The 18,228-nt window shown below is 34.9% G+C and overlaps 1 protein-coding gene and 1 pseudogene across 7 annotated transcripts in view; both read right to left on the minus strand.

Annotated features, from left to right (window-relative positions):
* STXBP5L (syntaxin binding protein 5L) overlaps positions 1 to 18,228 on the minus strand; it is a 403,067-nt gene that overhangs the window by 247,414 nt on the left and 137,425 nt on the right. For all 7 annotated transcript variants that reach the window (XM_086675312.1, XM_086675318.1, XM_086675315.1 and 4 more), the window contains exon 7: positions 12,987 to 13,050. In XM_086675312.1, coding sequence (XP_086531438.1) covers positions 12,987 to 13,050 — 64 coding nt within the window. The remainder of the gene's footprint in view (positions 1 to 12,986; positions 13,051 to 18,228) is intronic.
* Positions 11,231 to 11,328, minus strand: LOC112850570 (U6 spliceosomal RNA; annotated as a pseudogene).

Raw genomic sequence — 18,228 nt, forward strand, 5'->3', positions numbered from 1 at the left:
GAAATCAGTTGCATTTTTATACACAAATAATGAAGCAACAGAAAGAGAAATAAAGAATCTGATCCCATTCACAATTGCACCAAGAATCATAACATACCTAGGAATAAACATAACCAAAGACATAAAAGATCTGTATGCTGAAAACTATAAAAAGCTTAAGAAGGAAACTGAAGAAGATACAAAGAAATGGAAAAACATTCTATGCTCATGGATTGGAAGAATAAATATTGTTAAAATGTCAATACTAACCAAAGCTATCTACACATTCAATGCAATCCCAATCACGCAGCCACTCTGAAAAACAGTGTGGAGGTTCCTCAAAAAATTAAAAATAGATCTCCCCTATGACCCAGCAATAGCACTGCTAGGAATTTACCAAAGGGATACAGGAGTGCTGATGCATAGGGGCATTTGTACCTCAATGTTTATAGCAGTACTTTCAACAATAGCCAAATTATGGAAAGAGCCTAAATGTCCATCAACTGATAAATGGATAAAGAAATTGTGGTTTATATACACAATGGAATACTACGTGGCAATGAGAAAGAATGAAATATGGCCTTTTGTAGCAACGTGGATAGAATTGGAGAGTGTTATGCTAAGTGAAATAAGTCATACAGAGAAAGACAGATACCATATGTTTTCACTCATATGTGGATCCTGAGAAACTTAACAGAAGACCATGGGGGAGGGGAAGGAAAAAAAAAAAGAGGTTAGAGATGGAGGGAGCCAAAACATAAGAGACTCTTAAAAACTGAGAACAAACTGAGGGTTGATGGAGTGGTGGGGGGGGGGGGAGGGTGGTTGATGGGTATTGAGGAGGGCACCTGTTGGGATGAGCACTGGGTGTTGTATGAAAACCAATTAGACAATAAATTTCATATTTAAAAAAAAATGTAATCCCAATCAAATTGCACCAGCATTCCTCTCAATGCTAGAACAAGCAATCCTAGATTTGTATGGAAGTACAAAACACTCCAAATAGCCAAAGTAATATGGAAGAAGAAAACCAAAGCGGGAGGCATCACAATCCCAGACTTTAGCCTCTACTACAAAGCTGTAATCATCAATAGAGTATGGTATTGGCACAAAAACAGACACATAGACCAGTGGAATAGAATACAGATCCCAAAATTGGACCCACAAATGTATGGCCAACTAATCTTTGACAAAGCAGGAAAAAGTATCCAATGGAAAAAAGAGTCTCTTTAACAAATGGTGCTAGGGGCGCCTGGGTGGCTCAGTCGGTCAAGCCTCCAACTTCAGCTCAGGTCACGATCTCATGGTCCGTGAGTTTGAGCCCCGCATGGGGCTCTGGGCTGATGGCTCAGAGCCTGGAGCCTGCTTCCGATTCTGTGTCTCCCTCTCTCTCTGCCCCTCCCCCGTTCATGCTCTGTCTCTCTCTGTCTCAGAAAAATAAATAAACATTAAAAAAAAAAACAAAAACAAATGGTGCTGGGAGAACTGGACAGCAACATGCAGAAGAATGAAACTAGACCACTTTCTTACACCATTCAGAAAAATAAACTCAAAATGGGTGAAGGACCTGAATGTGAGACAGGTAACCATCAAAACCCTAGAGGAGAAAGCAGGAAAAAACCTCTTGGATCTCAGCCACAGCAATTTCTTACTCGACACATCTCCAAAGTCAAGGGAATTAAAAGCAAAAATGAACTACTGGGACCTCAAGTTAAAAAGCTTCTGCACTGCAAAGGAAACAATCAACAAAACTAAAAGGCAACCAACAAAATGGGAAAAGATATTTGCAAATGACATGTCGGATAAAGGGCTAGTATACAAAATTTATAAAGAACTCACCAAACTCCACACCCAAAAAACAATCCAGTGAAGAAATGGACAGAAGACATGAACAGACACTCTTCTAAAGAAGACATCGAGATGGCCAACAGACACATGAAAAGATGCTCAACGTCACTCCTCATCAGGAAAATACAAATCAAAACCACACTGAGATACCACCTCACGCCAGTCAGAGTGGCTAAAATGAACAAATCAGGAGGCTATAAATGTTGGAGAGGATGTGGAGAAACGGGAACCCTCTTGCACTGTTGGTGAATGCAAACTGGTGCAGCCACTCTGGAAAACAGTGTGGAGCTTCCTCAAAAAATTAAAAATAGATCTCCCCTATGACCCAGCAATAACACTGCTAGGAATTTACCCAACGGATACAGGATGCATAGGGGCACTTGTACCCCAATGTTTATAGCAGCACTTTCAACAATAGCCAAATTGTGGAAAGAGCCTAAATGTCCATCAGCTGATGAATGGATAAGAAGACGTGGTTTATATATACAATAGAATACTACTTGGCAATGAGAAAGAATGAAATCTGGCCATTTGTAGCAATACGGATGGAACTGGAGAGTGTTATGCTAAGTGAAATAAGTTAGACAGAGAAAAACAGATACCATATGTTTTCACTCATATGTGGATCCTGAGAAACTTAACAGAAGACCAGGGAGAAGGGAAAGAGGAGAAAACAAGTTACAGAGAGGGAGGAAGGCAAACCATAGGAGACTCTTAAATACTGAGAACTGAGGGTTGATGGGGAGTGGAGGAGAGGGGAAAGTGGTTGGCCAGGAGGGATCAAGGAAATTGGAGAGGGTCAAATTCTCAGGCTTATACTCACAAATTTCCCTATTCCAAGTGTAGTGGTTGAATAATGTCGCCTCAGACCCTCAGAATGTGTCCTTATTTGAAAATTAGGTCTTTACATATGTAATTTGTTAAGAATTTTGACATGCGGGGCATCTGGATGGCTCAGTCCGAAGAGCATGAGACCCTTGATCTCAGGGTTATAAGTCTGAGCCCCATGTTAGGTGGAGACAATTTTTTTGAGATGAAATCATCCTTGACTAAAGGGTAGGCCCTAAAGCCAATGACTGGTGTCCTTGTAAAAGAGGAGAGGACACAGAGGCATAGAGAAGGTCATGTGAAGACAGAGAAAGAGACTGGAATCATGCTGCCAGAAATCAAGGGACACTAGGAGCCACAAGAAGCTGGAAGAGGCAAGAAAGGGTTCTCTCCTAGAGCCTTGAGAAAGAGCATGGCCTGACAAATATCTTGATTTTGGAGTTCTGCCTCCAAAAGGAAATAATAAATTTCTGTTGTTTGAAGTCACCCAGTGTACAGAATTTTGTTATGGCAGCCCTAGGAAGTGAATATATCAGGAATCAGGGTCACACTCTTTACTTATCAGGGCTTTGACTTTAACAAACAAGACCTATCAAACTACGCATTTATCCCCTTATAAACAGGCCTATTTTTAGCACACTCTGCCCTAGAGCTGCCTTTAAAGGGTCTCTTAACTCAGTAATCAACTGTTTCGAGTTAAATCATCTTATTTCCAGTGTTTTGGTAGATAAAATGATGCCCACCAAAGATGTCTATGCCCTAATCCTCAGAACCTATTAATATATTACCTTAAATGACAAAAAAAACAAACCAAACAAACAAACAAAAAAAAAAAACCCAAAAAAACAAAAAACACCTGTCAGTTGTAATTAAGATTTGTTGAGATGAAGAGAGTATCCTGGATTATCTGGGTAGGCCCAATCTAATCACATGAGTCCTTAAGAGTTGAGAACCTCTCCCAGCTATGGTTAAAAAGAGATGCTATGTTATCTTTGAAGATGGAGGAAGGGAGATTTAAGCCTAGAAATGTGTACAGTTTATAAAAGGTTAAAAAGGCAAGAAAATAGATTCTCCTCTAGAGCTAGCAAAAAGGAATGCAACCCTGCTAATATCTTGATTTTAGCTCAGTGAGACCTGTATTGGACTTCTGGCCTACAGAACTATAAGATAATACATTTGTGTTGTTTCAAACTACTAAATTTGTGATAATTTACATCAGAATAGAAAATAATACAAGGGCATCAAAGGAAGCTGTTTTTTCTTTTCCATCATCATTATAGTCATCCTTGTTCTTTATCAGTTAAACACCACAAGTACTTTAAATCCTACTGTCTTACCTTTCCATCAGCCCCTTTCCCAATTATTCATATGAGGATGTTTAAGTAATTATGATGTCACTGCATGATAAAGTTTAATACCACTTCATCTGGCACCTTCAGTGGGTTCTTTGATTTTAAATTGGAGACAGTTCAAACCCAAACTCCTATCCTGAGGGTCTACAATCTAGAACAGGAGGCAGTAAACTTTTTATGTGAAGGGATAGACAGTAAATAGTTTAGGCTTCACAGGTCTTACAGCTCTGTCACAACTGCTTGACTTTACTCTTGTGGTAAGAAAGCAACCACAGACAATATGTTAATGGTTAGCATGGCTGTGTCCCAAAAAAAATTTTATAAAAACAAGGCCTCAAGCGAGATTTGTCCCATTGGCTCTAGCTTCCAATCCCTGATCTAGAACAATTCTGATAATTATTGTCTTAACCAGGGTTCTGTGGAAAACAGCCTGAGGCTAGGCTTAAGTGCTAATGTTTCATAGAGAATTGCAATCTCAGGGATGTAATAATAAAGGAAAAGTGAAGTAAAGCAAATACGTAAAAGTAAGATGATACGTTATCACACTAATCACTACTTTATGGGAGAAGACAAAGAGACACAGCCAATCACTCAGCATGTATATATGTTTGGCATTGCTAGATGTCTCTAACAGTCTATGTGGAAAAACCATAATTCAGAATAGCCCAACCACAGAGAGGAAGGAAAGGAGAATTTATTTCTGTGTCTTGTCTAATATTGGCCAAGGTTTTCTCCATGGGAAGCTAATACCCCCTCATTTCAGAGTCTTGTCATTTGACTCCTTTGGTAGCTGGTAGGAAAGCCAGATATCATATCTTATAGTATGGTATATTATCTGAATCCAGAATTAAAGGGAGAAGGTAAGACTTGGCATAGCCAGTCTACTTAAGGAAACAGTACTGTATAAAACTGATTAATTTTGCCAAAACAGAGATGAAGCAAACAGTCATGATTTGGGGATACAGACAGGCCTGAGAGAATTCAAGGAAATGTATACAGTATTATGCCCAATATAAGCATCTCTCAGTTCAAGGGCACCCTCTTCGATTTGATACACTAATGCACAGTTTCTTTAGTAAATAATATCTCAGAGAGAGGATGGTCTGTTTTCTGATTCCACAATACTATGTTGTTTCAATATAACACTTAACATCAGTAATGTGTTCCTTCTTTCACCTCACCACAAAGCCTCTGTGGAAAATTGTCCCTTCCAGGTTGAATTTATCCCAGAAATGTAAATGTTTTTAATTAGAAAATCTATTAATATTTCAACAAATTAACAATTTAAGGAATACTCATCTTGTAGTATAAGTACATGATAGCTTTCTTTTTTTTGTAATATAAGTGTCTGACATTAAACTTTTGATTGCTGAGGCATTCACTTCAGACATCCATCTTGAAGAAACACATTGCAAGCTACATGACTAAATAAAGAGCCAGGATACCCCACCCATAAAGTTCCCCTTTTTTAGAAAGCTCTGGTTGACACAGATAAACTGACAATTTGATTGACAGCTTACTTTTCCTTTCCCACACTTAAATTCCCACTCTTCTGTTTTATTTCACAAATAAAGTGAACATGTGAAACCCTAGGCATTCCATCCTCAATAAAATCAGAACCCCAGGTACATGCACTCTCTCTTTCTCTACCTATGACTTCACTGAATGGCCCCAACCATGTTGTGTACCCTCTAGGACTCATGAACAATAATCTTGTTTTTCAAAGTTCCCTGATGATTGTTGTTGAGGGATATCTTGACCATTAAAAAAACCCACAACGGCTGGTCTAGCCACAACACTGGCTCTGAAAAAGGAAATGTTGATGAGAGCTGGTTCAGGTCCAGCTAGTGTCCCCAGGTATTTCTAGATCCTATATAGCATCCTTATCAATAGACTGAGATTAGCACAAAACATATCTCAATGCATGTAGAAACGCATCCAAAAAATTCAACACTGTTTATAATTTAAAACTCTTTGAATATTGGAAATAGGTGAACTTCATAAAAGCAATCAACCAAAAACCTGTAGCAAACATCTTAATTTTGAAATCTTGGAAGATATTTCTTTTGCAGTTGGAAACAAAAGCAAGTTCCCATTAAAGCCATTTATATTCACCTCCACTGGGTTCCTATCCAACAAAACAAATATGTATATAAAAATATATAAATATTAGAAAGGAAGAAACAAAATTTGTCTATGTTTGCTATGCTTTTATACATAGCATATTCCAGGTAATCTAAGGACAGCCATTAAAAACATTAGGTGACACAATGAACACAAAATAACAAAATCAATATTTTATGCACTAAAATGACTTAAAATTAATTTTTAAAAAAATTAATTCACAGAAGCAATAAAATCTATAAAGTACTTAGAATTAATCTAACAAAAGATATACATATGAATTTTGTGGAAAAAGTTATAAAGCTATATAGAAAAAAGAAGGCTAAAGGAAACACTATGTTTATAGTTGGAACATTCATATCTTAAAGAAGTAAATTTTTTCTAATTGGTATGTTCAAATTACAAACAAAATCCCAGGAGACATTTACATAGAGTTTTAGAAACTGATTCTGCAGTGTATATAGTACAATAAATGTTCAGAAAAAGCCAAGATAGAGAAGGAAGAGGTGGAGGACCTACCAGATAACAAGATGTTTTGTAAAGGTATTATTACTAATAAAATGTAGTAATAGTACACTAATAAATAAATATATCAATGCAACAGAGGAAAAGTCCAGAAAAAAGATCCATTCAAGCATGGGAATTTCATATGTGAATGATATGTTATAAATTAGTAACTAAATTAACTATTCAATAAATGAATTATTTATCTGTAAAAACAGACATATCCCTTATTTCAAACCAATATAAAATAAATTATATTTTTTTAAAACATTTTTTTTCAACGTTTTTTTTAATTTATTTTTGGGACAGAGAGAGACAGAGCATGAACGGGGGAGGGGCAGAGAGAGAGGGAGACACAGAAGCGGAAACAGGCTCCAGGCTCTGAGCCATCAGCCCAGAGCCTGACACGGGGCTCGAACTCAGGGACCGCGAGATCGTGACCTGGCTGAAGTCGGACCCTTAACCAACTGCGCCACCCAGGCGCCCCAAAATAAATTATATTTAAGTTAAAATCTAATCGTGAAATGGAAAGCCTTAAAACTGATCTTCTGTTTTAAAACAAGGATGATATTTTCCCACAGGAAGAAATGATTTACTGAATAAGATACAAAATGCAAGAAACAAATGAAAAGACTGATAAAATTCAATACATTAAAATAAGAAAAAACCTCTATGTGTCAAAAGGCTGTTGATGGAAGAACTAATGTACAAGAAGTCAAACAATTTGGGGGCACCTGGGTGGCTCAGTTGGTTAAGCATCTCACTCTTGATTTCAGCTCTGGTCATGAAATCGCAGTTTGCAGGATTGAGTCCTGTGGCAGGTTCTGCACTGACAAATGGAGAGATTCTCTCTCTCCCTCTCTCTCTCTGCCCCTCCCCTGCTTGCACATGCAGTCATTCGCGCTCTTTCTCTCAAAATAAACAAGCTTTTAAAAAAAGTCAAATGATTTATTCACGATTTCAAACATGTAGTATTCTGACATTAATACTAATTTATTTCTCATCCCTTTTAATTTTTAATTACTTAACACACATTATGTTCATAAAAATGAACAAATGGGACTATCAATACCTTTGATCACTTTCCCCAGTTCCAATCTCCAGTATCCTCCCCAGATTTGTACATATACTTTCAGGCCTTTTTTCTTGGGTATTTGAATGTATAATAAAAACACAAATGCATTATTCAAGTGGCCTTATACTGCACTTATTGTTCTTCAACTTTTATTTTTAAAACATGGATTAAAGAACTTTCCATATCAGTACAGCATTCTATAATATGGATATATTGGCATACATTTATTCCATTTTCTATTAATTGAACTTTATTCTGTTTTCAGTATTTTGGCCCTTGGTAATATAAATAGGATAGACCTCTGAAATGAATTTTCTAAGTCATAATGAATACATGTTTTAAATGGTGAGAATGCCAGATTGCCCATATTGGTATATATACCTACTAGTGCTGTATTTAGGTGTCCATTATTCATTATTAATATTTTCCATTACCTGATATTATTTTTAATTTTTAATATTTTGCCAATCTGATGTAGAAAAAATGGGATATTGCATTTCCCTAGTACTTATAAGTGAGGATATTTCCTTCTCACAGCAGCCAAACTCTGTTCTTTAGAGGTAAGAGGCAACACATTTTCAACTCTTATAACTGCCTTTTCTAGTAAACTTACTCTCATATTTCTAAATATATTTATATTTCAATTTCTTGATATATTAATTACACATATTGATTTCCTATTATGAAAGATGAGGATATGGTACAAGTTTTTTATATATTTTGCATGTTCATTATTTGCCTACTATACGTAGCAAATATCTCCCTCTTTATTGCCTATCTCTTATCATGATTGTCTTGTTATGGTATATTCCTTAAAGCTTTTAGGTTTTATGTCTTTCCTAAGGATGTCTCAACTTTACAGTAACAACTCATTTCCTATAGTTTCTTCTAAAACTTTCTGAGTTGTGATTTTAATGTTTATGTATTTTCTCCATCTGGAATTTACTTCTGTGAATGGAGTAAGGTAGAGAGACGTTACTTTTTTTTTTCAAAATGGATATCCAATTGTCCATCACCATTTATTCAATAGTTTTTTATATCCTAAAACATCTTCTCTAAAATATCCAAAAATTACCCCAAAAGTCTGAACCATTTCTGGAATACCCATTTACATCTATTGGTCTTTTTGTATCTCCTGTACCAATATCACAATGTATTGTATTACTTTTTAACAATAGCCAAATTATGGAAAGAACCCAAATGTCCACCGACTGATGAATGGCTAAAGAAGATGTGGTATGTGTGTGTGGGGGGGGATATTTTCCATTACTTGATATTATTTTTAATTTTTAATATTTTGCCAGTCTGATGTGGAAAAAATGGGATATTCCATTTCCCTAGTACTTAAGTGAGGATATTTCCTTCTCACAGCAGCCAAGCGCTGTTCTTTAGAGGTAAGAGGCAACACCCTATGATGCCAAGTGGGATATTCCTCAGCCATAAAGAAGAATGAAATCTTGCCATTTGTAATAACACAGGTTGGAGCTAGAAAGTATTATGCTAAGCAATATAAGTCAAAGAAAGACAAATACCATATGATTTCAGTCATATGTGGAATTTAAGAAACAAAACAGATGAACATAGGGGGATTAAAAAAAAGAGAGGCAAACCAGAAAACAGATTTAACTATAGAGAACAAACTGAAGGTTACTGGAAGGGGAGGTGGCGGTGGGGGATGAGTTAAATGGATGATGGGCATTAAGGAGGGCACTTGCTGTGATGAGCACTAGGAGTTGTATGTAAGTGATGAATCACTAAATTCTATACCTGAAACTAATATTTTTTCTAGTCCATTAAACTTTATTTTTTTTCATTTTCTTAAGTTTATTTATTTTCATTATTTTTTATATGTAATTTATTGTCAAACTGGTTTCCATACAACACCCAGTGCTCATCCCAACAGGTGCCCTCCTCAGTGCCCATCAACCACTTTCCCCTCTCCCCCACTCCCCATCAACCCTCAGTTTGTTCTCAATATTTAAGAGTCTCTTATGGTTTCCCTCCCTCCCTCCCTGTAACTTCCCCCCCCCCCTTCCCTTCTCCCTGGTCTTCTGTTAAGTTTCTCAGGATCCACATATGAGTGAAAACATATGGTATCTGTCTTTCTCTGCCTGACTTATTTCACTTAGCATAACACTCTCCAGTTCCATCCGTATTGCTACAAATGGACAGATTTCATTCTTTCTCATTGCCAAGTAGTATTCCATTGTGTATGTAAACCACATCTTCTTTATCCATTCATCAGTTGATGGACATTTAGGCTTTTTCCACAATTTGACTATTGTTGAAAGTGCTGCTATAAACAGTGGGGTACAAGTGCCCCTATGCATCAGCATTCCTGTATCCATTGGGTAAAGTCCTAGCAGTGCTATTACTGGGTCATAGGGGAGATCTATTTTTAATTTTTTGAGGAACCTCCACACTGTTTTCCAGAGTGGCTGCACCAGTTTGCATTCCCACCAACAGTGCAAGAGGGTTCCTGTTTCTCCACATCCTCTCCAACATCTATAGTCTCCTGATTTGTTCCTTTTAGCCACTCTGACCAGTGTGGTATCTGACCAGTGGTATCTCAGTATGTGAAACTAATATTAAAATGTTTGTTAACTAACCAGAATTTAAATAAAAACTTGAAGTAAAAATTTAAAAAATATTTTAAATATTTTCCTTTTTTAAAATTTATAGTTACTAATTTTATGTTTCTTCTTAACTGAAGTATAATATATAGTGTTATATTAGTTTCAGGTGTACAATATAATGATTCAACAATTCTGTTCTTCCATTTATCTATTTTACCCTTCTCCCCAACCACCTCCCCTCTGGCAACCATGGGTTTGTCTCTATATGTAAGAGTCTGGTTTTTTTTGCTTGTCTTTTTTTCTCATTGTTCATTTGTTTTGTTTCTTAAATTCCACATATGAGTGAAATCATATGGTATTTGTCTTTCTCTTATTTCACTAAGCATCATACCCTCCAGGTCCATCCATATTGTTGCAAATGGCAAGATCTCATTCTTTTTTATGGCTGAGTAATATTTTATTGTGTATATATACCACATCTTCTTTACTCATCCATCTATGGATGAACACATGGGTTGCTACCATATGTTTGCCATTGTTAACAATGCTGCATTAAACACAGGGGTGCATATATCTTTTAAAATGAGTGGGGGTGTTGTTGTTGTTGTTGTTGTTTTCTTTGGAAAATATCCAGTACTGTAATTATTAGATCATATGGTATTTCTATTTTTAACTTTTTGAGGAACTTCTATACTGTTTTCCACAGTGGCTGCACCAATTTGCATTCCCAGCAACTGTGTACAAAGCTAGAGGTATCACAATTCCAGAATTCAAGATACACTATAAAACTGTAGTAATCAAAACAGCATGGTACTGGTATAAGAACAGACACATAGATCAATGGAACAGATTAGAGAGCCCAGAAATAAACCCATGCTTATATGGTCAATTAATCTATAATAAAGGAGGCAAGAATATATAATGGAGAAAAGACAGTGTCTTCAACATATGATGCTGGGAAAACTAAGTTGCATGTCATCCTTGCCCAGGGGCCATTCCAATCTTCTCTGTGATTTTAATATATGTGCTGCCAAAGGAGCACAGTGCTTAGAAAACTAGACAGCTACATGCAAAAGAATGAAAATGTACTGCTTTCTTATACTATACACAAAAATAAACTAGGGGCGCCTGGGTGGCGCAGTCGGTTAGGCGTCCGACTTCAGCCAGGTCACGATCTCGCGGTCCGGGAGTTCCAGCCCCGAGTCGGGCTCTGGGCTGATGGCTCAGAGCCTGGAGCCTGTTTCCGCTTCTGTGTCTCCCTCTCTCTCTGCCCCCCCCCCCCCCGTTCATGCTCTGTCTCTCTCTGTCCCCAAAATAAATAAAATGTTGAAAAAAAAAATTAAAAAAAAACCTCAAAAATGGATTAAAGACCTAAATATGAGACCTGAAACCATAAAACTCCTAGAAGAAAAAATGGGTGGTAACTTCTTAGACATCAGCTGTAGAAATATTTTTCAAGATATGTCTCTTCATGCAAGAAAAACAAAAGCAAAATTAAGCTAGTGGGACTACACCAAAATAAAAGGTTTTGCACAGCGAAGGAAACCATTAATAAAACAAAAAGACAACCTACTGAATAGGAAAAGATATTTGCAAATGATATATGCAATAAGGGGTTAATATCCAAAATATATTAAGAACTTATACAACACCAAAAAAAAACCCCAAATAATCCATTTAAAAAATGGGCAGAAGCCCTGAATAGACATTTTTCCAAACAAGACATACAGATGACCAACAGACACATGAAAAGATGCACAACATCGCTCATCATCAAGAAAATGCAAATAAAAACCACAATGAGATTGTCACCTTACACTTGTTAGAGTGGCTGAAATAAAAAACAGAAGAAATAACAAGCGTTGGTGAGGATCTGGAGAAAAATACTTTCTTATGAATTTTAGAATAATTTCCTTAAAAATAAGTAAATTCTGATGACACCTGGTTGGAATTACAGTGTATTAATGGATCAATTTGAAGAAATCCAATGTTCTTTCTAATACCATCAGGCAACTTGACTTTCAGGCTCAATATTTATTAGACAAATTCACTTTCTATCATTTAAAAATAAACAAAGAAGAAAACCTATACTAACTAATTTATACAGGTGTTTTCTATGGTATTTAGCAAAAAATATATTATTGAAGAAGGAATATTTATGATGAAAGTGATGCTTTAGATCTTTTCATGTTATCAACTTTGTTTCCTCAAAATGAAAATTATGAATAATCAAAATGAATAAGGATTATTTCTATAACCTGAGAAAATTTTCTGTATAATTACCTATTTATAAAATCAAGATTGGCTAATTTATGATTATTTAATATTGGTCATGTATCATTACCAAAACTGAATAGCAGAGGCCTATGATTAATGATATTGATAATCAAATTAAGTTCCAGCACAGAATATTTGAAAATGGAAGTTGTTCCACATGTCCCATTCCTTCCTCAAAATTCTAGAATTAAATATCAACTTTAACTCTAGGTGAAAAAAGAGACTTAATTTGGGACCATTATTGTGAACAATTCATTCATTCATTCATTTATTTGCTCATTCATTCATTCAACATATTTTAATTTTAGAAAACACTGAATGCTATGAACTGTGCTACAAGTTAGGTACAAAATAAGAACAAGAAACACCTTCATTCAAGAATGAGGAAAATAAATGCAAGAATAATGGTATTGTAATACTCACTTTCCCTTCATCTCTTGGGCTATCACTTAAATGTACAACTGGACCTGGATGAGTCTTTGTGGATCTGTTAAATTAATTCAAAATAGTAATTAAAAAATAAAAATTAAAACACCTTACCATTAGAGACTGGAACAAAGAAATTATACTAGAATACACTCTTAATAATCTGAGAGTTATTCATTTGAAATGTGGTTGTTTTTCTTGAAGACTATCTTTCTTTCTCCTAGTAACTGTTAAAATAGGTGTAATTTTTTTAAAATCAGGTTTAAGAACATAGATCCATATAACAATAGGGTTCTTCATTTCTTTTTTGTTTTAAATGTTTATTTATTTTTGAGAGAGCAAGCACAACCAGGGGAGGGGCAGAGAGAGAAGGGGACAGAGGATCCAAAGCAGGCTTTGTGCTGCAGACAGACCCAATGTGGATCTCAAACTCACAAACCATGAGATCATGACCTGAGCTGAAGTCAGACGCTTAACCGACTGAGCCACCCAGGTACCCTAGGATTCTTTATTTCTATAGCACAAAAATTAAATACTCAAAGGGACAATATTAATAATGAAAGCGATGCTTTAGATATTTTCATGTTATCGACTTTATTTCCTCATTATCAAAGGAAAATTATGAATAATCAAGATGATGCCTTTTCATAAAAGTATGGATTTATGGACTGGGCATTTTTATGTTTGTTGCCTTATCTGGACCTCCGAAAATTTAAAATTGAACTTTTAGTTACACAAGAAAGAAAACTTACACAGCCATAAGGCTAATGCTGTAAATCCTTGCAACCAAATTGCAAAGTATATAACTGATTTACAATTTCTTTTGACATAAAATCTCTAATTTTGCTCCTAAGAAAAGTTTAGTATCTCCTTTGATTTACAAAGAAACTCTCTCTAGTGATAGCCAGATTACAGAAAACTGACAAACTGAGGAAACATAGTTCACTGGTTATGTCTTACTTATTTGTTATCTAGGGTAAGCAATAACAGGTAACTATGTGTCTAAGTGCATATTGTTAAAAGGACCTATGCTCTGTAAATCTGACTTTAAATTTATTCTACTCTGATATCTAGCATGTTTCTTTTGTGTTCCCTATTTTAACATACTGTTAAATATGATTATGTCATGGTTAAATATAATATGACCTGATATGACCATAGATTTGTTACTGCTCATTTTTCCACATCCTTTCTTCAACAGCCTATTTGTGCCAGACTAATTCTATTATGATTATATTGACATAATTCTAATTTATTTCTTATGCACACATTAAAACCATCAAAGATTCTTCACAAAATAGTAAAGAAGATTAAATTTTAAAAACTTGTTGGAATCAGAGAAAACTGACAAATTAAGTAACTCTAGGTCCCCTAGATACCGACTCCCCACAGTGACTCAGAGGAATAAATACAGATTTATTAGATATTTTGTTACTGGTTTTATCCTAAATCTCATTATCTAAAAATGGAAATAGTAGTACTGACTTTACTGAGTAATTATGAAAATTAGAACATGTATGTCTATATATATATATATATATATATCACCTAATATAATGGCAAAACATGTTAAGCACTCAATGAACAGTATGCATTATGACTGCTGTAAATCAATGGAATAATTGGGAACCAGAGTTACTATTTGCATTCTAAATGTAGTGTTTTATTAGAGTATAAGTGCCTCTGATAAGGACAGTGTCCTTCAATTATCCTTTGGAAATTAATAATATCCAACAAACTACATACCCCTGTCTCTTGGGTTTGATTGGAACAGCAAATAACAAAGTGTACTCTATGATTAACTAGTAAATATATAAGTTATTTCACTTAAAGAGTGTTCCATATTTTAAAAGTTTGGGAAACCCTGAATCAAACATAGTTACATATTTTTTTCTTCTATAAAACTTCTTAAAGCCACAATTTGCAAGTGAATATTGCAAATCTTTGATATTTTCCAAAAGTGCTGGTTCATAGGATCCTTCCTCATTGACCATATTAAGGCAATCACTGAAATATACTTTAAGAAACACTACTAAGGCCACATGCAAGACTCTACCATTTAGACTCTCAAACTCTGTTAAACACTCAAGTTCAGAAAATAATCTAACATTAAACTTCAGTTGTTTGTATTTACTTTTTCAGACAATAGAAGATATATTATTGGTTGAAAGAAAGAAAGAAAGAAAGAAAGAAAGAAAGAAAGAAAGAAAGAAAGAAAGAAAGCCAAACTTAGAAAACACTAATAGTCAAAAGAAAAAAAAACTCTCATATTATTTCACTGCCTAAATATAACGACTACTAACATTTTGATGTTTTTTCTGACTTTTCCCCTGACATTGTACCTCCAAAAACCATCAAGCATTCCTTGAAAAACTTATAGCCATAAAGCATTGGTGTACTCTAGATTCTGTAAATCCTACAAAAATTACTTTAGGTAGAATTATCAATGACCTTAAAGTCATGTAATATCTATCTAAATAATGCCCAATAATATTTGTAGGTATCCCTATTTATTTCTCTTCCTCCCATTCACCATGATAGCTTCTTAATAGTTTCCTTTGTGGACTTTCTTTCTCTTTCTATATCTTAAATATTGATATTCCTTTTCATTCTGCCCTTGTCTGTCATCTATTCCCATGTTATATATGGTCATGAATTCAAGAATGCACAGGAGCCAGGCAAGATTTGCAAATGAATTAAATAGGCTGAATGAGAACTGTGCCAAACTGGATGCACATTATCCACCTACAAAAGGTGGATTGATTATTGACTGCCATGACAACAATACTGAACTAGAATTGTCTCATCATGAATTTTCATGAAAATCTGGAAGTACAACTTTTTATTTCTACTCTACCAATTTTCAAATATTACAAATAACTCATAACATACTTAAAACTCTGGTAGCCAAACAAAACATATCTGTGAGTCAGAATTGGTTGAGTGTCTGCTAGTTTGCTACCTGTTTTCTATATACTCTTCATACACAATCTCATCTTTTTTCATGGTTTCAATGACCATAAATTCAGATCTCATTACCTTCAGATCCAGATATCCCACTTCATATCATTTTGAATGTCTTACAAACACATACAACTCAACCTACCTAAAATTTAACTCATTATTTTACTCCCAACTTACTCAATCTCCTACTTTATTTCACTAAATGGCACCCTTACCTACACAGTGGCTCAAACCTAACATGTCTTAATGCTCGTTGTTCTTAGATCCTTCCATAATACCCAAGTCTGGCCTCTTCTATCTTCTATTTATTTAATTATGACAGCTTAAATCTACTCCTAAATCAATAATAATGTTTACCTAGAATACAGTCTTTCTCTCTTTAATCATTTCTTCATATCTGCCTCAGAGTAGTCTTCCTAAATGCATATTTACTCAAGTCAACTCTCTGCATAAAGCCCTTCAAAATCTAGCCCTTGGCCTTAGAAGTCCAAACTTCTCAAACTGCCTTAAAAAGCCTTTCATATTATATCCCCTGATTACTTCTCCTTTGTCATCCTCTCTCCCAGGTATTACAACCAACTAAACTACTTAAAATTCCTGTGCATGGAACAAAAACTCTCTCAAATTCCACCCTTTAAACTTTCTATCCCCTCCTCCTAGAGTACTTCCACCCCTGTCTCCCAATTCTTCACTCAACTGAAATTCTCATCCTGTCAGATAGCAACATAGATGTAACTTCCTTCAAAGAAACTTCTCTGAGACCCCATGTTAGGTGTCCTTCTTATGGAATTGCCACATTTTATTTCCAATATATTGGAATTGCCTTTTTAATTAATCTCACCTTTATTAGACTAAAAGCCCCAAGAGGACAGTAACTATGTCTTCCCAGTTCATAGTTGTTTCCAGTACAGAGCATATCGTAGTGTACAATAAACATGTTTGAGTGATTGTTAAACACAAGTCTTACATTTATTATTTAATTCTGAATTTCATGCTCAAATTTTAATCATATGTAGAAAAAAATAGGTTATATATTTTTAACGTTTATTTATTTTTGAGACAGAGAGAGACAGAGCATGAACAGGGGAGGGTCAGAGAGAGGGAGACACAGAATCTGAAACAGGCTCCAGGCTCTGAGCTGTCAGCACAGAGCCCGACGTGGGGCTCGAACTCACGAACTGTGAGATCGTGACCTGAGCCGAAGTCGGACGCTTAACCGACTGAGCCACCCAGGCGCCCCGGTTATATATTTTTAAAAGCCAGGGCTGTTCCACAGAAATATTTATTTTTGTGCTCAAACCTGGAATACATTTTCCCATAGAAATATTTTTATGTCAGTTTAGTTCTATGCTACTATTTTATGGGTCTATAAACATCACTGTTTCTATGGAAAATGTGTTCCAGTTTCCAAATAATTAATACATACATTTTGGGAGCACAAAATATTTATAATTATGGGAATTGACTATAATTACAATTAAGAGGCTTCACTAAAAAAAGAAACAAATTACAAAATAACATTGAATGGAAAGTATTTCAAGTAAGAACTTACCTAGTAATAATTTCACATCTCTTAAAGACAATTCTGCATTTGCTATACTTAGAAAATGTATTGTTAAAACTTGTGTCTAAAATTCTATTACTGAAATGATCTTTTAAATATATTTTTTATTATTGTCCCATACACTTGACACATATTAACAGGAAGTGACATGTATTTTCTAATGTATCTGAAGAGGTAGAGAGCAGTTAAAAGACCGTTCTAGGAGACTGGCAGTTGCCATTTAAAATTATATGTATCACAATGGATATATAATTGCATGGAACACACTTTTGGAAATTTGGTCTATTTCCAAGAAACATTCAAGAGGTAATGTTGTCTACTAATAATTTCTTGAGGATATTTCAGGACATTTTTCAGAGGCATGTACAACTCTATAAAAGATGATATTTCTATAAATGGTAGATTCTATTATGATGCTGTATCACATGTCTAAGATCATACTATGAAAAATAAAAGTGTCTTATTTTATTTTAGTTCCTTCTAATTTTACCCTCCTTTACAGTTTTTAAATTCATCATTAGTCCTGAAATCGTAAAAGTTAGACTATATAAATACATACAGGTAAAGTAGAAATCACTAATGAACTATGAAAAGTATTTGGTAAGTATGTGAATATGGAAACAAAACAGCAAAAGTGAGGAAATATTTGATATATTTGGATAATAAACTTCTTAATTAGCATCATTCAACTAAACACAAATGATACATCTA

The sequence above is a fragment of the Puma concolor genome, chromosome C2 (genome assembly GCF_028749965.1).
Source record: "Puma concolor isolate L17-30 chromosome C2, mPumCon1.1.hap2, whole genome shotgun sequence".
Taxonomy (NCBI): Eukaryota; Metazoa; Chordata; class Mammalia; order Carnivora; family Felidae; genus Puma; species Puma concolor.